The 17,980-nt window shown below is 44.4% G+C and overlaps 1 protein-coding gene across 2 annotated transcripts in view; it reads right to left on the bottom strand.

Annotated features, from left to right (window-relative positions):
* LOC139550178 (insulin receptor-like) overlaps positions 1-17,980 on the bottom strand; it is a 123,508-nt gene that overhangs the window by 28,220 nt on the left and 77,308 nt on the right. Inside the window, exons 3-11 of one of the 2 annotated variants that reach the window (XM_071360875.1) lie at positions 16,334-16,464; positions 14,460-14,653; positions 12,894-13,033; positions 12,650-12,794; positions 11,682-11,896; positions 11,218-11,344; positions 8,882-8,997; positions 8,412-8,543; positions 4,438-4,605 (exon numbers count right to left, since the gene is read on the bottom strand). In XM_071360875.1, coding sequence (XP_071216976.1) covers positions 4,438-4,605; positions 8,412-8,543; positions 8,882-8,997; positions 11,218-11,344; positions 11,682-11,896; positions 12,650-12,794; positions 12,894-13,033; positions 14,460-14,653; positions 16,334-16,464 — 1,368 coding nt within the window. Of the gene's footprint in view, positions 1-4,437; positions 4,606-8,411; positions 8,544-8,881; positions 8,998-11,217; positions 11,345-11,681; positions 11,897-12,649; positions 12,795-12,893; positions 13,034-14,022; positions 14,040-14,459; positions 14,654-16,333; positions 16,465-17,980 lie in introns of those variants that run through there. The other variant, XM_071360876.1, reaches the window with a different exon arrangement.

Raw genomic sequence — 17,980 nt, 5'->3', positions numbered from 1 at the left:
CGAGTCACTGAGCCACTTTGTAACCTGGACCATTACAGTAGTGAGTCACTGAGCCACTTTGTAACCTGGACCATTACAGTAGTGAGTTCTTGTGCAGCTTGTTGTTTGCTCTTTGCATGCACATATATCACTGTATCATCTGCATACATTTGAACTTCAGACACAGTACAGACAGAAGGCAGATCATTAATGTACAGGCTGAACAGGAGGGGCCCCAGTATTGACCCTTGGGGCACGCCCACATCATAGCTAATAGTGGGCGACAGCTCATTGCTCACTCTGACACACTGAGTTCTGCCTTCAAGGTATGATTTCATCCATCTCAAGGCATCGGGGGAAAAGTTGAACTTGGACAATTTTGTGATGAGAATCTCATGGTTAACAGTATCAAAATCCTTCCTTAGGTCCAGAAACACAGCCCCAACAACGCCTCCTTTGTCCATCTTGGACTTCACATTTTCCAGAAGAAAGCAGTTGGCTGTTTCTGTGGAGTGTTTCGCTCTGAAGCCAAACTGCATAGAGTGTAATGTGAAGGGGCTGTTGTTGAGGTGGGCAATCAGTTGTTCTGCTACACACTTTTCAGCAACCTTCGACACCACAGGTAGTATACTAATGGGCCTGTAGTTACTCACGTCAGCAGGGTCACCCGATTTAAAGATGGACGTTATTATGGCCGACTTCCATACCCTTGGAAACACCCCCAGACCAATAGATGTGTTGGTGACCTTAGTAATGGGGCCAACGAGTGACTCTTTGTAGTTTTTAAGAAAGGTAGAGTCCAGCCCAAACACATCTTTGGCTTTAGAGTTCTTTACTGAGCTAATCACCTTGTTCACCTTTGACTCAGAAACCCACCTTATGATGAAGACAGGTTGAGTGTCATTCACTAGCACTGAGCCCAAGAAACCAGTGGAGGGGTTCTGTGTCAGTACCCTGACAGAGTCAATAAAGTAGGAATTTAAGGATATTGCTATTTCGACTGCATCCTGTGTTAGATTGTTATTCACCATGATTTCTAGTCTTTTTGCAGTGTTACTATGGTCTTTCCCTGTTAACTTTTTTAGATTCTCCCAGATCAATTTAGAATTTCCCTTTGCTTCACCAATTATGTTAATAAAACAGTTTGCCTTGGCCTGTCTGATTTCTTTCATCACCTTATTTCTCAACATGGTAAACCTACATCTGTCATGCTCTAATTTGGATTTTAGGGCTGTTTTTAGAGCATATTCTCATTCTTTCATCAATTTCCAGATTTCTCCATTTAGCCAAGGAAGAATGCTCTTTTGGCCAGGTTTGGATTTGATTTTCTTTAGGAAACCATTTATTGTAGTCTGGATTGTGGATAGAAAAACCTGACTATCAGCTTCCACGTCTGTATAGGACAAGAGATCATTCCAGTTAATTCCCTTAATTGCGTTTTCAAAATAGTTTAATTCACTCTTAGGTATTCTTAGTTGATCCGGCTTTCTAACAGTAGAGAGGTTAAACCTGCTATTGGACAGCTTTCTGGCTATAAGTGTCAGATTATGATCAGATAGCCCAGTAACCATATTGAATGATTTAGTCACTCTCTCTGGTTTATTACTGAACACCAAATCAATCTGTGTTTTAGAGCAACAAGTCACCCTGGTTGGCCCTTTAACTAGCTGTGTAAGGTCAAAGGTATTAGTGATCCATTTGAGCGTTTTTCTACAAGACTTGTCTTCATAATTAATATAAAAATCTCCCATTAAGAGGACCTCTTTCCCAAAATCACATTCCCTAAGCATGTTATTAAACTGATCAAAAAACACACTTTTGGTGGAAGGTGGCCTATACATTCCAATAAGGGTAAAATACATTTGGGGAGACAGTGTAACGTTCAGGCCAATACAGTCTAGTTCATTATCACATGACCACTCAATTTGTTTACATCGGATATGTTCTTTAATGTAAATCATCACACCCCCTCCTCTTCCTTCAATTCTGTCTCTCCTGAAAACATTGTAGCCAGGCACAATCAAAGCAGCATATGGAGAGTTTTTATGGAGCCATGTCTCTGAGAGGCAGAGGAAGTCAAGGTTGGAGTCTGTGAGTAGATGTTGAATTTGATCACTTTTTGGAATGACACTACGAATGTTCAAGTGCTCCCCTAGTAGTCCCTTGGGCTTAGCTCGTGGGTCCCAGATGACTCGAGAGTGATTGACACACTGAAAAAAGTAAAATTTTCTGTGTTTTCTGACGGCTGGGTTTAGGCCGTTTTGTTTAGTTTTGATTAGGGGCAGTTCGGTAGCGCAATTAACAATCCCTCCAGCCTGCACTGGATGCGGGGAACTAATTAAAACAGCTTGCGTACCAGAAGCAGAGTCAGGGATTGCGTATATAGCGACTTGGGTATGTTTGAAGAGTCAAAATCTATCCTGGAGCCGGGTGAGTCGAGAGAAACCATGGGACCATAGCACTCACCCACTTCCAGAGCGGCGACGATCAGTGGACGAGGCCATCCACTGCTTTCCACTCCGGTGAGTATCGCTGGATCGGTGATGTTAGGCCCGGGTATGAGTTGCACATCCCCGGAGAGCAGGAGGGTAGTGAACAGGTAGTTTAAAAGTTTCTGATAAATGTTGGACTTGTGTTTGTTACGCCTAAGCGGTTCAGTGGAATAGGGAGCGAGGTAGACTTGGCCATTATTCAGAACATTATGGTATGCTGTGTACTGTCCGCTCCCGTGGAACGGTGAACCTGATTGTGTCATCCCAGCACGGATGCACTGAGATTATCAGTAGAGCAGCTACATAACTGACAATCATGGCAATGTACTGGAGATAAAACACATAATTGCGCTTTAACTCTTTGCATGAGTTACTTAGCTGGGGTCGGCGTACACCTGATGTTTTAGATAAAATAACAGCATTCGTATGAGAAGCGGCACCTGCCGCACCTCCCTGCCTTCCGTCCGCCATTACCTTCCGACCAATGGACAATCAAAGAGTGGTGTGTTTGGGATGTTCCTACCGTCTGTAAAGCTGTTAGTGTCTTAACGACCGTTCCACAGGTGCATGTTAATTAATTGTTTATGGTTCATTGAACAAGCATGGGAAACAGTGTTTAAACCCTTTACAATGAAGATCTGTGAAGTTATTTGGATTTTTATGAATTATCTTTGAAAGACAGGGTCCTGAAAAAGGGACGTTTCTTTTTTTGCTGAATTTATATGCATGTAATTTGGAGCTGAAGAGAGATTACCAGATTTTGGCAATCTATACATACTGCTATACACAAAATACTAGCTGTACAGTTTGATATGACCCCGTGTATCTATCTTCTTAATGCCCAGCAGGACTTTGTTCTTGATCCTGACAGAGAAAATGTGTTTATGACATCACATACTTTGCTAAGAAATGTATTCTCCTACTGTGGGCTTCTAATTCTTCTCCTACATTTAAAATGTGGATTGACCAGATTGTTGACTTTCTTCCTCTTGAAAAGCTCACTGATGACCTCCGCAAGAGACGGCCCAGGTTTGATAGAGTCTGGTCTCCACTACTCAACTGTAATGGGGTGTGTAGGGAAATGAGCAGATACATGTTGCGTGCTGTAAAAACTCATGATTTTCTCGTCGTCTCAGCGAAGGCTGGAAATAGCTAATAGGAACGCTGATAGTGCTGCTGCAAGTTTGGTTTGTTTTATATTATTTATGTTTGCCACATCTGTGAATGTGGAATGTGTTTTGTTGGTTGATTGAAAAACAAGAAAACTTTAAATGACTTTTTTTTTTTAAGCTAGAGAACGAGAAATACGGAGTTTTGGCCGAGGTACAGCCGACTAGCGCTAGCTTACGTTAACTAGCTAGGGGAGAAAAACCAAAAAAATACATTTGATTGCGGTACTGTACTGTATACATTTTTCCATCACTACAATAGAACAGTCCACCGGAGAAAGACACTCTCACACTCACCTTTCTGGAAGTTAACTAATTATTGTCACATAACTATATCATCTGTATGAACCAGAGAGAACAGTAGAACAGAATAGAACAGTAGAAAAGAGAACAGCAGAATAGAACAGCAGAACAGAAAAGCAGAACAGTAGAACAGAACAGAATAGAACAGAACAGCAAAATAGAACAGTAGAACAGAATATAACAGTAGAACAGAACAGTAGAACAAAATAGAACAGTAGAATATAACAGTTAAATAGAACAGTTAAATAGAACAGCAGAATAGAACAGCAGAATAGAACAGCCGAATAGAACAGCCGAATAGAACAGCAGAATAGAACAGCAGAATAGAACAGCAGAATAGAACAGCAGAATAGAACAGCAGAATAGAACAGCAGAATAGAACAGCAGAATAGAACAACAGAATAGAACAGCAGAATAGAACAGCAGAATAGAACAACAGATTAGAACAGCAGAATTGAATAGAACAGAACTGTTCACACAGAGAAAAGACTCACCTTTCTGACAGTAATCGAACTTGTAGAGTTCGCTGGCCTCAGGCTGCTGCTGACAGTACACCAGGTAGTGAGTGATGTTCCCGTTGGGGTCCGTGGGAGGTTTCCACTTCAGGAGGATCTGAGAGGAAGAGTTGGAGGAGGAGATGGGGTCCAGGGGCACTGACGGCTCTGGGGGAGGACGGGGATACATGGGGTTAATCATACCTTTATTCTTCTTCTTGTTCAGGTCAGCAGATCACAGAATGCAGAATAACTTAACTCAAAACATATCCATAGACTGATCAAAAGATAAAACTAGCAATAAGTTTAACTGTAGTATGTATCAGCTGTGAGACAAGGAGGAATTAAGTAAGATCACAGATGAATAGCCCAGAGACTGACTGACTAGTAGACAGACGCAGTAGCAGGCTTTATTGTCCTGGGTGATACACTATATATACAAAAGTATGTGGACATCCCTTCAAATTAGTGGATTTGGCCATTTCAGTCAAACCCGTTTCTGACAGGTGTATAAAATGGAGCACACAGCCATGCATACTCCACAGACAAACATTGGAAGTAGAATGGCCTTACTGAAGAGCTCACTGGCTTTCAACATGGCAACGCCATTAGATGCCACCTTTCCAACAATTTCCGTCCTAAATTTCCGTCCGATTCTGTGCTCCCAACATTGTGGCAACAGTTTTGGGGAATGCCCTTTCCTTTTTCAGGATGACAATGCCCCTGTGCACAAAGGGAGGTCCATACGGAAATGGTTAGTCGAGATCGGTGTGGAAGAACTTCACTAGCCAGCACAGAGCCCTGACCTCAACTCCATCGAACACCGTTGGGATGAATTGGAACGCCGGCTGCGAGCCAGGCCTAATCGCCCAACATCAGTGCCGATCTCACTTATAGTCTTGTGGCTGAATGGAAGCAGCCACTAATGATTTAGTCACTCTCTCTGGTTTATTACTGAACACCAAATCAATCTGTGTTTTAGAGCAACAAGTCACCCTGGTTGGCCCTTTAACTAGCTGTGTAAGGTCAAAGGTATTAGTGATCCATGTTCCAACATTTAGTGGAAAGCCTTCCCAGAAGAGTGGAGGCTGTTATAGCAGCAAAGCGAGGACCAACTCCATATTAATGCCCATGATTTTGGAATGAGATGTTCGACGAGCAGGTGTCCACATACTTTTGTTCATGTAGTGTACACAATCCATGTCTCAATTGTCTCAAGGCATAACAATCTTTCTTTAACCCGTCTCCTTCCCTTCATCTACACTGACTGAAGTGGCTTTTATAATTGTTATTGGAGTGGAGGCAACGATTTAGGGGAAACACTGCAACATAAACCTGACAGGAGGTAGATGAGGTAGCATGATGTCAGCCAACACGGCTTGACAATGAGTGACAAGGACTTGCAGGATAGAAGAAATAGATCTGGGACCAGGCTAGAGACAAGGAGGGTGAAACTAGATCTGGGACCAGGCTAGAGACAAGGAGGGTGAAACTAGATCTGTGACCAGGCTAGAGACAAGGAGGGTGAAACTAGAACTGTGACCAGGCTAGAGACAAGGAGGGTGAAACTCCAGATCTGGGACCAGGCTAGAGACAAGGAGGGTGAAACTCCAGATCTGGGACCAGGCTAGAGACAAGGAGGGTGAAACTCCAGATCTGGGACCAGGCTAGAGACAAGGAGGGTGAAACTCCAGATCTGGGACCAGGCTAGAGACAAGGAGGGTGAAACTCCAGATCTGGGACCAGGCTAGAGACAAGGAGGGTGAAACTCCAGATCTGGGACCAGGCTAGAGACAAGGAGGGTGAAACTCCAGATCTGGGACCAGGCTACAGACAAGGAGGGTGAAACTCTAGATATGGGACCAGGCTAGAGACAAGGAGGGTGAAACTCTAGATCTGGGACCAGGCTAGAGACAAGGAGGGTGAAACTAGATCTGGGACCAGGCTAGAGACAAGGAGGGTGAAACTCCAGATCTGGGACCAGGCTAGAGACAAGGAGGGTGAAACTCCAGATCTGGGACCAGGCTAGAGACAAGGAGGGTGAAACTAGAACTGTGACCAGGCTAGAGACAAGGAGGGTGAAACTCCAGATCTGGGACCAGGCTAGAGACAAGGAGGGTGAAACTCCAGATCTGGGACCAGGCTAGAGACAAGGAGGATGAAACTCCAGATCTGGGACCAGGCTAGAGACAAGGAGGGTGAAACTCCAGATCTGGGACCAGGCTAGAGACAAGGAGGGTGAAACTCCAGATCTGGGACCAGGCTAGAGACAAGGAGGGTGAAACTCCAGATCTGGGACCAGGCTACAGACAAGGAGGGTGAAACACTAGATCTGGGACCAGGCTAGAGACAAGGAGGGTGAAACTCCAGATCTGGGACCAGGCTACAGAAAAGGAGGGTGAAACACTAGATCTGGGACCAGGCTAGAGACAAGGAGGGTGAAACTCCAGATCTGGGACCAGGCTAGAGACAAGGAGGGTGAAACACTAGATCTGGGACCAGGCTAGAGACAAGGAGGGTAAAACTCTAGATCTGGGACCAGGCTAGAGACAAGGAGGGTGAAACACTAGATCTGGGACCAGGCTAGAGACAAGGAGGGTAAAACTCTAGATCTGGGACCAGGCTAGAGACAAGGAGGGTGAAACACTAGATCTGGGACCAGGCTAGAGACAAGGAGGGTGAAACTCTAGATCTGGGACCAGGCTAGAGACAAGGAGGGTGAAACACTAGATCTGGGACCAGGCTACAGAAAAGGAGGGTGAAACACTAGATCTGGGACCAGGCTAGAGACAAGGAGGGTGAAACTCTAGATCTGGGACCAGGCTAGAGACAAGGAGGGTGAAACTCCAGATCTGGGACCAGGCTAGAGACAAGGAGGGTGAAACTCTAGATATGGGACCAGGCTAGAGACAAGGAGGGTGAAACTCTAGATCTGGGACCAGGCTAGAGACAAGGAGGGTAAAACTAAAACTACAGTTGGAGACTGTTTCATCTGGAACTAAAAGAACCTCGACAATCCTTCCCGCCTCCCTGCCCGCCGGGCTCTGATGGTGGTGTCCCAGCCAACGCATCATGCCAGCCAGTGCTGTGCGAGGTGTGAGGCTGCATGCCACGCGGCTACACTGTAATACCACGCGGCTACACTGTAATACCACTATAATAATATAATAACACACTGTGATGTGGTTTATCAGGAAGGAGATGACACAACACCTGTTGTTGATGAAACCAAAACCGGTTTGTCCTCTGGAGACACACACACACACACACACACACGCAGGGTGACACACACACGCAGGGTGACACACACACACGCAGGGTGACAGAAGATTTCCGAGCTCTGCTTGAGTGACTAGTGACTACAGCCGTTTGGCACAAGACAGAGAAACAATGAGACAGGGAGGTAAAGGTCGTACTCCTATCTCATCATCAACTTCCTCTTCCTTGTTCTTATACCTTTAGCTTTGACACACCTCAACAGCTAAACGCTGAGGCAGAGGACAAGAGCCAATCTACCCTAAGTTGTAGCTCTTAGACCACTTATCCCAACCCGGGGTATTCAAATCCCACCCTCAACCATGGAGAACCTAACCTGCTAGCTGACTGGCTGATTGGATTGTTCACTCACCTGTTGGCTTGATTAGGGGTTTGGGGGAGGGGAAGGTGGACTTAAGATCACTAAATAGGCAGACATGAATTCATTAAGAACTGAGAAAACCAACTCAGTTGCCTTGTGGTTAAGAGAGTCGGCCTTGAGATTAGAAAGTTGGGGATTCGATCCCTGGTCGATTCATAACAAAGACTTTAAAATGGAACCCGATGCCTCTCTGCTTGGAACTCAGCATTAAGGACATGGATTGGAGAGAAGGCCCTGCGATAGACTAGCCTCCTGTCCAGGGGGCTAATGAAACAGGAGATAGGCTCCTGCCCTATGGGCCATTCTGGATCAGCTATATCTCAAAGTAAGGTCTTACTGGTGGCATCTGTCCTGACGTAGGTGATCTTGCTCTTGGCCCCGAGGACCTGGTGTTCATCAGAGGCAGAGAGCTGGGTCTTGACCATGATGGCGTACTGCGTCCAGGGCTTCAAAGACAAGATCAAGGTACCTGGAAGGAACAATAGTATAGTTAGCTTTGTGTTGCAGGACGGACATTATTGAGCCCAACACTTGTTGTTCCTACCGTACAACTACAGTGTATATGTTATGATATGTTTTAATGTGTGCAAAGAGCTGCAAACTACATTTCACCATATGGACAATAAAGTCATTAGGTATCATTATTAGTATTGTTATGTGTTGCAGCACAGACACTATTAAATGCAACACTTGTTGTTCCTAACATGCTACTACAGTGAATCAGGGTACCGGGAACATGTTTTCAACAGTGTGTGGGTATCTATCCTTATCAATACAGTTGTAAGACAGAAGAGAATAAAACATTACCTGGCTCCTGTTGTGGGTTTCCCTCTGTTGCCCGAGCTGGGGGGTCCACGTCAATTATTACCCAGTTGGAGCCACACGCATCCTGGCCATCAAACTCTGTCACGTTGGGGTAGGGCCTGGGAGTGGGGAAGAGAGAGACAGTTAATACTAAAGGTGAATATCACACACACACTATACAACACCTTAGACAAACTGTCACGTTGGGGTATTTTTTACACCTAAAAAACAGATAAATATGTTACTATTAAGAAGCAATGTGGTTTAATTTTTGCGACCTTCGTTTTTTAACCAATGTATTTAAGCAATAAGTCCCGAGGGGGTGTGGTATATGGCCAATATCCCAAGGCCTGTTCTTAAGCATGTCGCAATCTGGATTACCTGGACACAGCCCTTAGCCGTGGTATGTTGGCCATATACCACAAACCCCTGAGGTGCCTTATTGCTATTATAAATTGTTTACCAACGTAATTAGAACAGTAAAAATAAGTGTTTTGTCATACCCGTGGTATACGGTCTGATATACTATGGCTCTCAGCCAATCAGCATTCAGGGCTGGAACCACCCAGGTTATAATTTTAGATCCAAAAATCAAACAGATGGAACTGAACACCATGAATCAACAAAGTGCCACAAAAACGAGTAATACAGCTCATTTACTACTATAGTAGACACACAAACAAATCTAGGAGATCAATTCAAGTATTTCAATTAATTAGTTTATGAATGAAATGACTTAAAGTCCATGAATAAAAGGTTTTGGGAGTGATCTATGCTCTATCAAGCACAGTGCACACCCTTAACGTTCCCGAGCCAAAAATGTTCAGCTGCCCGTTTTTAAAGGGACGTGCCGTTACCGTGGTAACTGGCCACTTCCTTGTCTGTGAGGGGAAAAACACATCTCTAAATTCCCTTCACTAGCAGCAGAAAATTTCAGCAAACTCAAACTAACAAACTAAATGATGTAACTGACCAAGAAACACGAGGACAAAGTGACACTTTAGTAGCATTTTGGGTCAATTTGACCGTGTGACCACACGCCAATGTGGCTGGTGAAATAGACATTACCCGCAAATTACAAAATCTACCCGCATTTGGCGGGTGTTCTGGTCCCGACCCATAGTGTTAGCATAAAAATGAAAAGTGTATTTTCTCCCCTGTTTCGAGACAGGTGAATGATAACGGTCCATTCTAAATCAAAACTAATTTCACACATATATTATTTAAACAAGATTAAATGAAGAATAGTCTGATAGTGACAATATTAGCCTATCACCTGTGAATGATCCCCAGTGTAAGGCAAGAAACAATGTTTTTTTAAATCAAAGTTGCATACCTCATGTAGCCTAGTCCATAGGCCTATATGTTCTGATAAGGTATATATCACAACTAAAGTGGCCAAATAACTTCATAAAATGAAGCACATTAATCCACTTTACAACATGAGTAGAGTATAACTGGCATATATATAAAAGCAGTTTCAAGTTTGGGGAAGATAATTTTCGCCATAAAAAATGCACCTTTAGAATAAAAGCATTACCCGCATAATGGTATTTGTGTTCAGTTTTTATAATGGTGTTTTCCTGCCACTGGAACCGGCGCTCTTACAGCCTAGTGGCGTGGGCGCACTGCTGCACTTATCATGTGAATAAATAGCCTGATACTTGATCATATTTCAAGCTGAACGTTCTGATTGGTTGAGTCAGCCTCATTGCGTAGAAACGTTTTTTTTTGTTGACGCTAGTGGTTGTATTAATTTGGGATCTATTGCATCCCACAACTGTCCCAGACTATGTTTGGAATATTTATTTCTCACACAGAATAGAATAGGTCGACTTTTGTACTATGGGGGATAGTAGATTGACATAGGCTGATGCTTTTGCTGTTCGTTAGGCCGACTCATCTTGTTGGCTGACGGAGAGTAAATATGAATAGTTCTTCCACCTCGGGAATTGGATAAGGGGCTGTAGTGACGCCTCAATCCCTGCGTCGCAGTGCCTTAGACCGCTGCGCCACTCGGGAGGCCCAATAGACTCAATTATCTTCATATCATGTTTCTTTAGACCCGTCTAAAATAAATAATGGATTTATTGTGAAGGTGTAGGCTATATTACATGGATTTATTAGACTTTTTCAAATGTAAATGTTCCTAAGGTCTGCATCTGTAGCTTGTAGGATATGTGTGGGGAAGCCAGGAGATGCTAAACGTGTTTTATGTTAACTAACGCTCAATTACCGTGACACTGACAGTTATTTGCTTGATAATCACTGGCTGCCGAAATTTCAGGCATCACAGTCATGTCCAACACACACACACACACACCCACAGCTGTACTTACGCTTCCTTGTAGAAGACCATGAAGCCCAGCAGGTCTCTAAAGTCGGGAGGCCAGAACGGTTCCCACTTGATTATGATCTTATCATGTGTAGCACGCACCTGAGTGAACCTTAACTCCTGGTTCTCACCTGAGAGACACACACACAGAGACACACACACACACCACCGAGACACACACACCACCGAGACACACACACCACCGAGACACACACACAGAGAGAGACACACACACACAGAGAGAGACACACACACACAGAGAGAGACACACACACACAGAGAGAGACACACACACACCACCGAGACACACACACACCACCGAGACGCACACACACCACCGAGACGCACACACACCACCGAGACACACACACAGTCACTATCAGAGGATATGGTAAGTACTACACTGTCCTAGGTCTGTGAAACACAACAGATGTGTGTGTGTGTGTACTCAGACTGTACGGTTCTTACAGGAGGCCTGGTCTCCGTTGGTCTTCGATACGATGTTGTTCTTGGTATGCCTGTCTCTGGTGCCCGTCACCTCCTCCATCTTGCGTATCTCTGACATACAGAGCTTAGCGTTGAGTTGAAAGAACATGCGTCCCTGCAGGATGCTCAGGTTGTGTTGGGTCCAGTCCCACAGCTGACGCAAGTTCTGGTTGTCATGTGCGTAGAACGAGTAGCCCCTGGGGAAGCAACACACACATTATATTGATTTATTCAAACGTAACAGATATAGTTTAAAATACAAGGAAGTGGAGGAAGAAGAGGTGGTGGCGGCGGGGGAAGAAGAGGAGGTGGCGGGGGAAGAAGAGGAGGCGGAGGGGAATGAAAAGGAGGTGGCGGGGGAAGAAGAGGAGGCGGAGGGGAATGAAGAGGAGGCAGCGAGGGAAGAAGAGGAGGCGGAGGGGGAAGAAGAGGAGGCGGAGGGGGAAGAAGAGGAGGCGAAGGGGGAAGAAGGGGAGGCAGAGGGGGAAGAAGAGGAGGCAGAGGGGGAAGAAGAGGAGGCGGAGGGGGAAGAAGAGGAGGCGGAGGGGGAAGAAGAGGAGGCGGAGGGGGAAGAAGGGGAGGCGGCGGGGGAAGAAGAGGAGGCGGAGGGGGAAGAAGGGGAGGCGGCGGGGGAAGAAGAGGAGGCGGCGGGGGAAGAAGAGGAGGCGGAGGGGGAAGAAGAGGAGGCGGCGGGGGAAGAAGGGGAGGCGGCGGGGGAAGAAGAGGAGGTGGCGGGGAATGAAGAGGAGGCAGCGAGGGAAGAAGAGGAAGAGGCAGAGGAGGAAGAAGAGGGGGTGGCGGGGGAAGAAGAGGAGGTGAAGGAAGAGGGGGAGGTGGCGGGGGAAGAAGAGGAGGTGGAGGAAGAAGAGGAGGTGGTGAGGAGGAAGAGGAGCAGAATAAGGAAGAGGAGGTGAACAGTAGGGTCAGGAAGAGAAGGAAAGTAAACTTACCCGTCCATCAGTGTGTCCCCTCTGATGACCCGTAGGTTGCGGAGGAAAGAGAGCGAGACAAGAGCGTAGGAGCGCCGGACCTTCAGGAAGCCTGTAATCTCCTCCAGCTGTCCAAGGTTAGCCTCCAGCTCTGCTGCTATGTTATCTACACACACATACTCATCATTAACTCAGAAGTTACTTTGGAAGCGCGCACACACACCCCCACACAGCAGTAAATTGGACATGAGCCCCTAATACCCACTTCCTCCTCTAAGGTTGATATCCATGCTGCCGTTGAGAACGGTGCATCCTCTCAGAGCCTGGGCTGCTGTCACAGAGTCCACCATCTTAAGGCCCATACACACCTTAGGACATAGCCCAGCACACGGAGTACAGACCAACCTGCAGGATGAGAGGGGAGAGCACACACATCAGATAACACACCCTCATAGGATCTAGGGCATGGATCACCAATTGGCGGCCTGCGGGTGATTTTATTTGGCCCCCCAACTTTTCTGAGCAAAAAAATAACAAAAAAACATATTGGTGGACATAAAGACTGTAAAAAGGAGATGGTTTGGGATGAGTCGGACCGCAGAGTGAAGGAAAAGCAGCCAAAAAGTGCTCAGCATATGTGGGAACTCTGCCAAGAGTGTGCAAAGCTGTCATCAAGGTAAAGGGTGGCTATTTGAAGAATCTCAAATATAAAATATATTTTGATTTGTTTAACACTTTTTGGGTTACTACATGATTCCATATGTGTTATTTCATAGTTTTGATGTCTTCACTATTATTCTACAATGTAGAAAATAGTACAAATAAAGAAAAACCCTTGAATGGGTTTAGGTGTTTTAGATGTTCTAAAACTTTCGACCAGTAGTGTGTGTTTTAGTCAAATAGTGTGTGTTTTAGTCAAATAATATCTGTTTTGGCTTCTTGTGGTCAATTTGCAGTCTACAAATGATTTGTAATTACGCTGAATTCAGAAAGTATTCAGACCCCTTGACTTTTTCCACATTTTGTTACGTTACAGCCTTATTCTAAATTGGATTAAATAGTTTTTCCCCCTCATCAATCTACACACAATACCCCATAATGACAAAGATAAAACAACTTTTTAGAAATTTTAGCAAATTTATCGCAAATAAAAAACTGAAATATCACATTTACATAAATATTCAGACCCTTTACTCAGTACTTTGTTGAAGCATCTTTGGCAGCGACTACAGCCTCGATTCGTCTTCCGTATGACTTAGGTGGTATAGTTTACAGTCGTATATAGTACTGTATTATAGACTTAGGTGGTAGAGTTTACAGTAGTATATAGTACTGTATTATAGACTTAGGTGGTAGAGTTTACAGTAGTATATAGTACTGTATTGTAGACTTACGTGGTAGAGTTTACAGTAGTATATAGTACTGTATTATAGACTTACGTGGTAGAGTTTACAGTAGTATATAGTACTGTATTATAGACTTACGTGGTAGAGTTTACAGTAGTATATAGTACTGTATTGTAGACTTACGTGGTAGAGTTTACAGTAGTATATAGTACTGTATTGTAGACTTACGTGGTAGAGTTTACAGTAGTATATAGTACTGTATTGTAGACTTACGTGGTAGAGTTTACAGTAGTATATACTACTGTATTGTAGAGTTTACAGTAGTATATAGTACTGTATTGTAGACTTACGTGGTAGAGTTTCCAGTAGTATATAGTACTGTATTGTAGACTTACGTGGTAGAGTTTACAGTAGTATATAGTACTGTATTATAGACTTACGTGGTAGAGTTTACAGTAGTATATAGTACTGTATTATAGACTTACGTGGTAGAGTTTACAGTAGTATACCCGGAGGGGCACTCTGGTATACAGGCTCCATTGTGGATGACAAACTGGTGGCAGTCGCTGTTCTTGCTCTGCTTACACTTGTTGTGGAGGTCCTGGCAGAAGGAGAAAGGGACGCAGCGCCAGCCCCTATAGGTGTAGTATCCCTGGGGACAGCGGTCCACACAGGCCTCCTGGTAGTACGGAATATGGATGAGTTAGATTAATCAATTACATCTGTATCGATTAGAGCATTTGGGAATGTAAAATAACAAATGTAGGTGATATTTGTAATAGCAGATATGACATAAGAGTTTAAATAAACAAGGCCAAAACTCCTTCCCACCTAAGCAGGCTGAAATAGCAGAGAGTCTTTTCAAACAGCTCTTACACTAAAAGGCATTATCACCTTCACAAAGTATTATTCCAACCTCATAGTGTGGATATATACACTGACCAAAAGTATGTGGACATCTGCTCGTCGAACGTCTCATTCCAAAATCATGGGCATTAATATGGAGTGGAGACTGTTATAACAGCCTCCACTCTTCTGGGAAGGCTTTCCACTAGATGTTGGAACATTGCTGCAGGGACTTGCTTCCATTCAGCCACAAGAGCATTAGTGAGGTCGGGCACTGACGTTGGGCGATTGCAGCCGGCGTTCCAATTAATCCCAAAGGTGTTCGATGTGGTTGAGGTCAGGGCTCTGTGCAGGCCAATCAAGTTCTTCCACACCGATCTCGACAAACCATTTCTGTATGGACCTCGCTTTGTGTACAGGGGCATTGTCATGCTGAAACAGTAAAGGGCCTTCCCCAAACTGTTGCCACAAAGTTGGAAACACAGAATCGTCTAGAATGTCATTTTATGCTGTAGCCTTAAGATTTCCCTTCACTGTAACTAAGGGGCTTAGCCCGAACCATGAAAAACAGCCCCAGATCATTATTAATCCTCCCCTAAACTTTACAGTTGGCACAATGCATTTGGCCAGGTAGCGTTTTCCTGGCATCCGTCAAACCCAGATTCCGTCAAACCCAGGACTGCCAGATGGTGAAGCGTGATTCATCACTCCAGAGAATGTGTTTCCACTGCGCCAATGGCAGCGAGCTTTACACAACTCCAGCCGGCGCTTGGCATTGCCCATTGTGATCTTAGGCTTGTGTGCGGCTGCTCGGCCATAGAAACCCATTTCATGAAGCTCCCAATGAACAGTTATTGTGCTGACGTTGCTTCCAGAGGCAGTTTGGAACTCGGTAGCGAGTGTTGTAACCGAGGAGAGGCAATTTTAACGCACTACACGCTTCAGCACTCGGCAATCCCATTTTGTGAGCTTGTTGCGGCCTACCACTTTGCGGCTGAGCCGTTGTTGCTCCTAGACGTTTCCACTTGACAATAACAGCACTTACAGTTGACCGGGGAAAAAATTTGACGAACTGACTTGTTGGAATGGGGGCATCCTATGACAGTGCCACATTGAAAGTCACTAAGGCCATTCTACTGCCAATGTTTGTCTATGGAGATTGCATGGCTGAGTACTCATTTTTTTTTTTTTTTTTTTTTACACCTGTCAGTAACAGGTGTGGTTGAAATAGCTGGATCCAGTAATTTGAAGGTGTGTCCACCTACTGTTGGCCATGTAGTGTATAGAAAACTCAGAAAAATCACATTTTTGACTGCTCTGGACCTTAAAATAATGAATCATCTCTAACATCTAGAATCAGAAACATTATTGTTATGCAACAAAAGTCAAAAGGAATTTCTCTTGGCGTTGTATATACAAGCATCTACATCAGCCCCCCCACCCCCCCCCACCCCCCCCAAAACAATCAACTAATGTGATTGTGAAAGGTGTGTTGAAGTCATCTCAACTTTACCTGGTGCTGGAGGTTCTTGCAGGCAACACAGCTGCTGCTGTTGTGGGGCTCAGAGCAGCCTCCCAGACACTGTTCATGGCAACATTGGTTGTCTCTGGTACAGGCCCGGTGCTTACAGCTGGTGGGACACACTGTGGGAGGGGGGGGGGGGGGGGGGTTTAGTAATAGGATATTTGGTAATTGTAATAGTATTTGGTATATGTGTTTGACCCAGGTCAGTAAGTATTTGGTATATGTGTTTGACCCAGGTCAATCAGTATTTGGTATGTGTGTTTGACCCAGGTCAATCAGTATTTGGTATGTGTGTTTGACCCAGGTCAATCAGTATTTGGTATGTGTGTTTGACCCAGGTCAGTAAGTATTTGGTATGTGTGTTTGACCCAGGTTTGCTTTGAAATCACTAAATGTTACTTTCTAACAAGGTGACCCAGGCCACACACACACACACACACACACACACACACACACACACACACACACACACACACACACACACACACACACACACACACACACACACCAGTGTTTCCCCTAGATTCATTTAGCAGCGGCAGGTCACCAGTGATAAATCATTGCCAACATTCCAAAAAAATCTGATCAAAGATAAAGTATGAAGACCAGATATATATTTAAAATAAAATCATCTTTGGAAACTAACAATCACAAAAATAAAAACTAGGCAGTCAGGGAGAATCTGAACTTCCAAAAATGTCATGGCATGGGAATACAATTTTGTTATAATGTTTGAGTCACTCAGATAGCATAAGAACACGGCAAACGCCATGGTAAAATGTGTAGAATTGCAGGAAATTAGCTAGATTTTCCACCGCTGCTGGGGAAAAAATCCCAGGGGAAACATTGCACGCACGCACACACACACACTTCATCTACTGCCAAGCTGGCAAGAAAACACTGTGCAAGAGCACTCACACACACACTAGTGTTGTCACGATACCAGAACTTTGACTTGGATACCGATAACAGGTTGAGTATCACGCTACTCGATATCAAAACGATTCCACAGCAGAAAAAGAAGGCGTATTAGCCTAAGGCATAGAACGGCCCTTAATCCAGACAGTGTCAACACCTTTTGTTTACCAAGAATGTGACGAATACAATTTGATTTGATCAACTCAGCTCAATCTTTTGAGTTCAACAGCATAAAATTATATATATTTTTTACGTCAATTTTTCAGACAGCCATGAATGCATGAATGAATCAATCTCACAATCAATTAGACTTTTTCTTTTTTTACCAACTACATAACATAATGGTAATAGTTTATTTGAATGGTAAATGTCTCATCTATTGATAAACTGAGTAAACCAAGATGTAGGCTAGACCTATTTCACAATACAGGCTAACGTACATTCAATAGGAGTGTGTGCATGCATTGAGTTATTTAGCTTGTTTTGGCTGATTTCATGGAGCTATAGATGACAATCGGTTTCCCTTCCATTTGGGACTTATTTTACTGTACTGATCAACAACATTTGCATAGAATTTTTATAAAAGTGCACACGCTGTCTCTTTAACCAGTAATGATGTCATTCACAAGGCAAGAAGGGGGTGGCCCCTCGGAGCCCTATTCACACACACAGTCCGTTCACTGGAGGCAATAGATAGTCTTTGGGAGAGACGCGCGA

The sequence above is a fragment of the Salvelinus alpinus genome, chromosome 23 (genome assembly GCF_045679555.1).
Source record: "Salvelinus alpinus chromosome 23, SLU_Salpinus.1, whole genome shotgun sequence".
NCBI classification, from domain to species: domain Eukaryota; kingdom Metazoa; phylum Chordata; class Actinopteri; order Salmoniformes; family Salmonidae; genus Salvelinus; species Salvelinus alpinus.
This window is presented reverse-complemented; position numbering and strand designations above follow the sequence as displayed.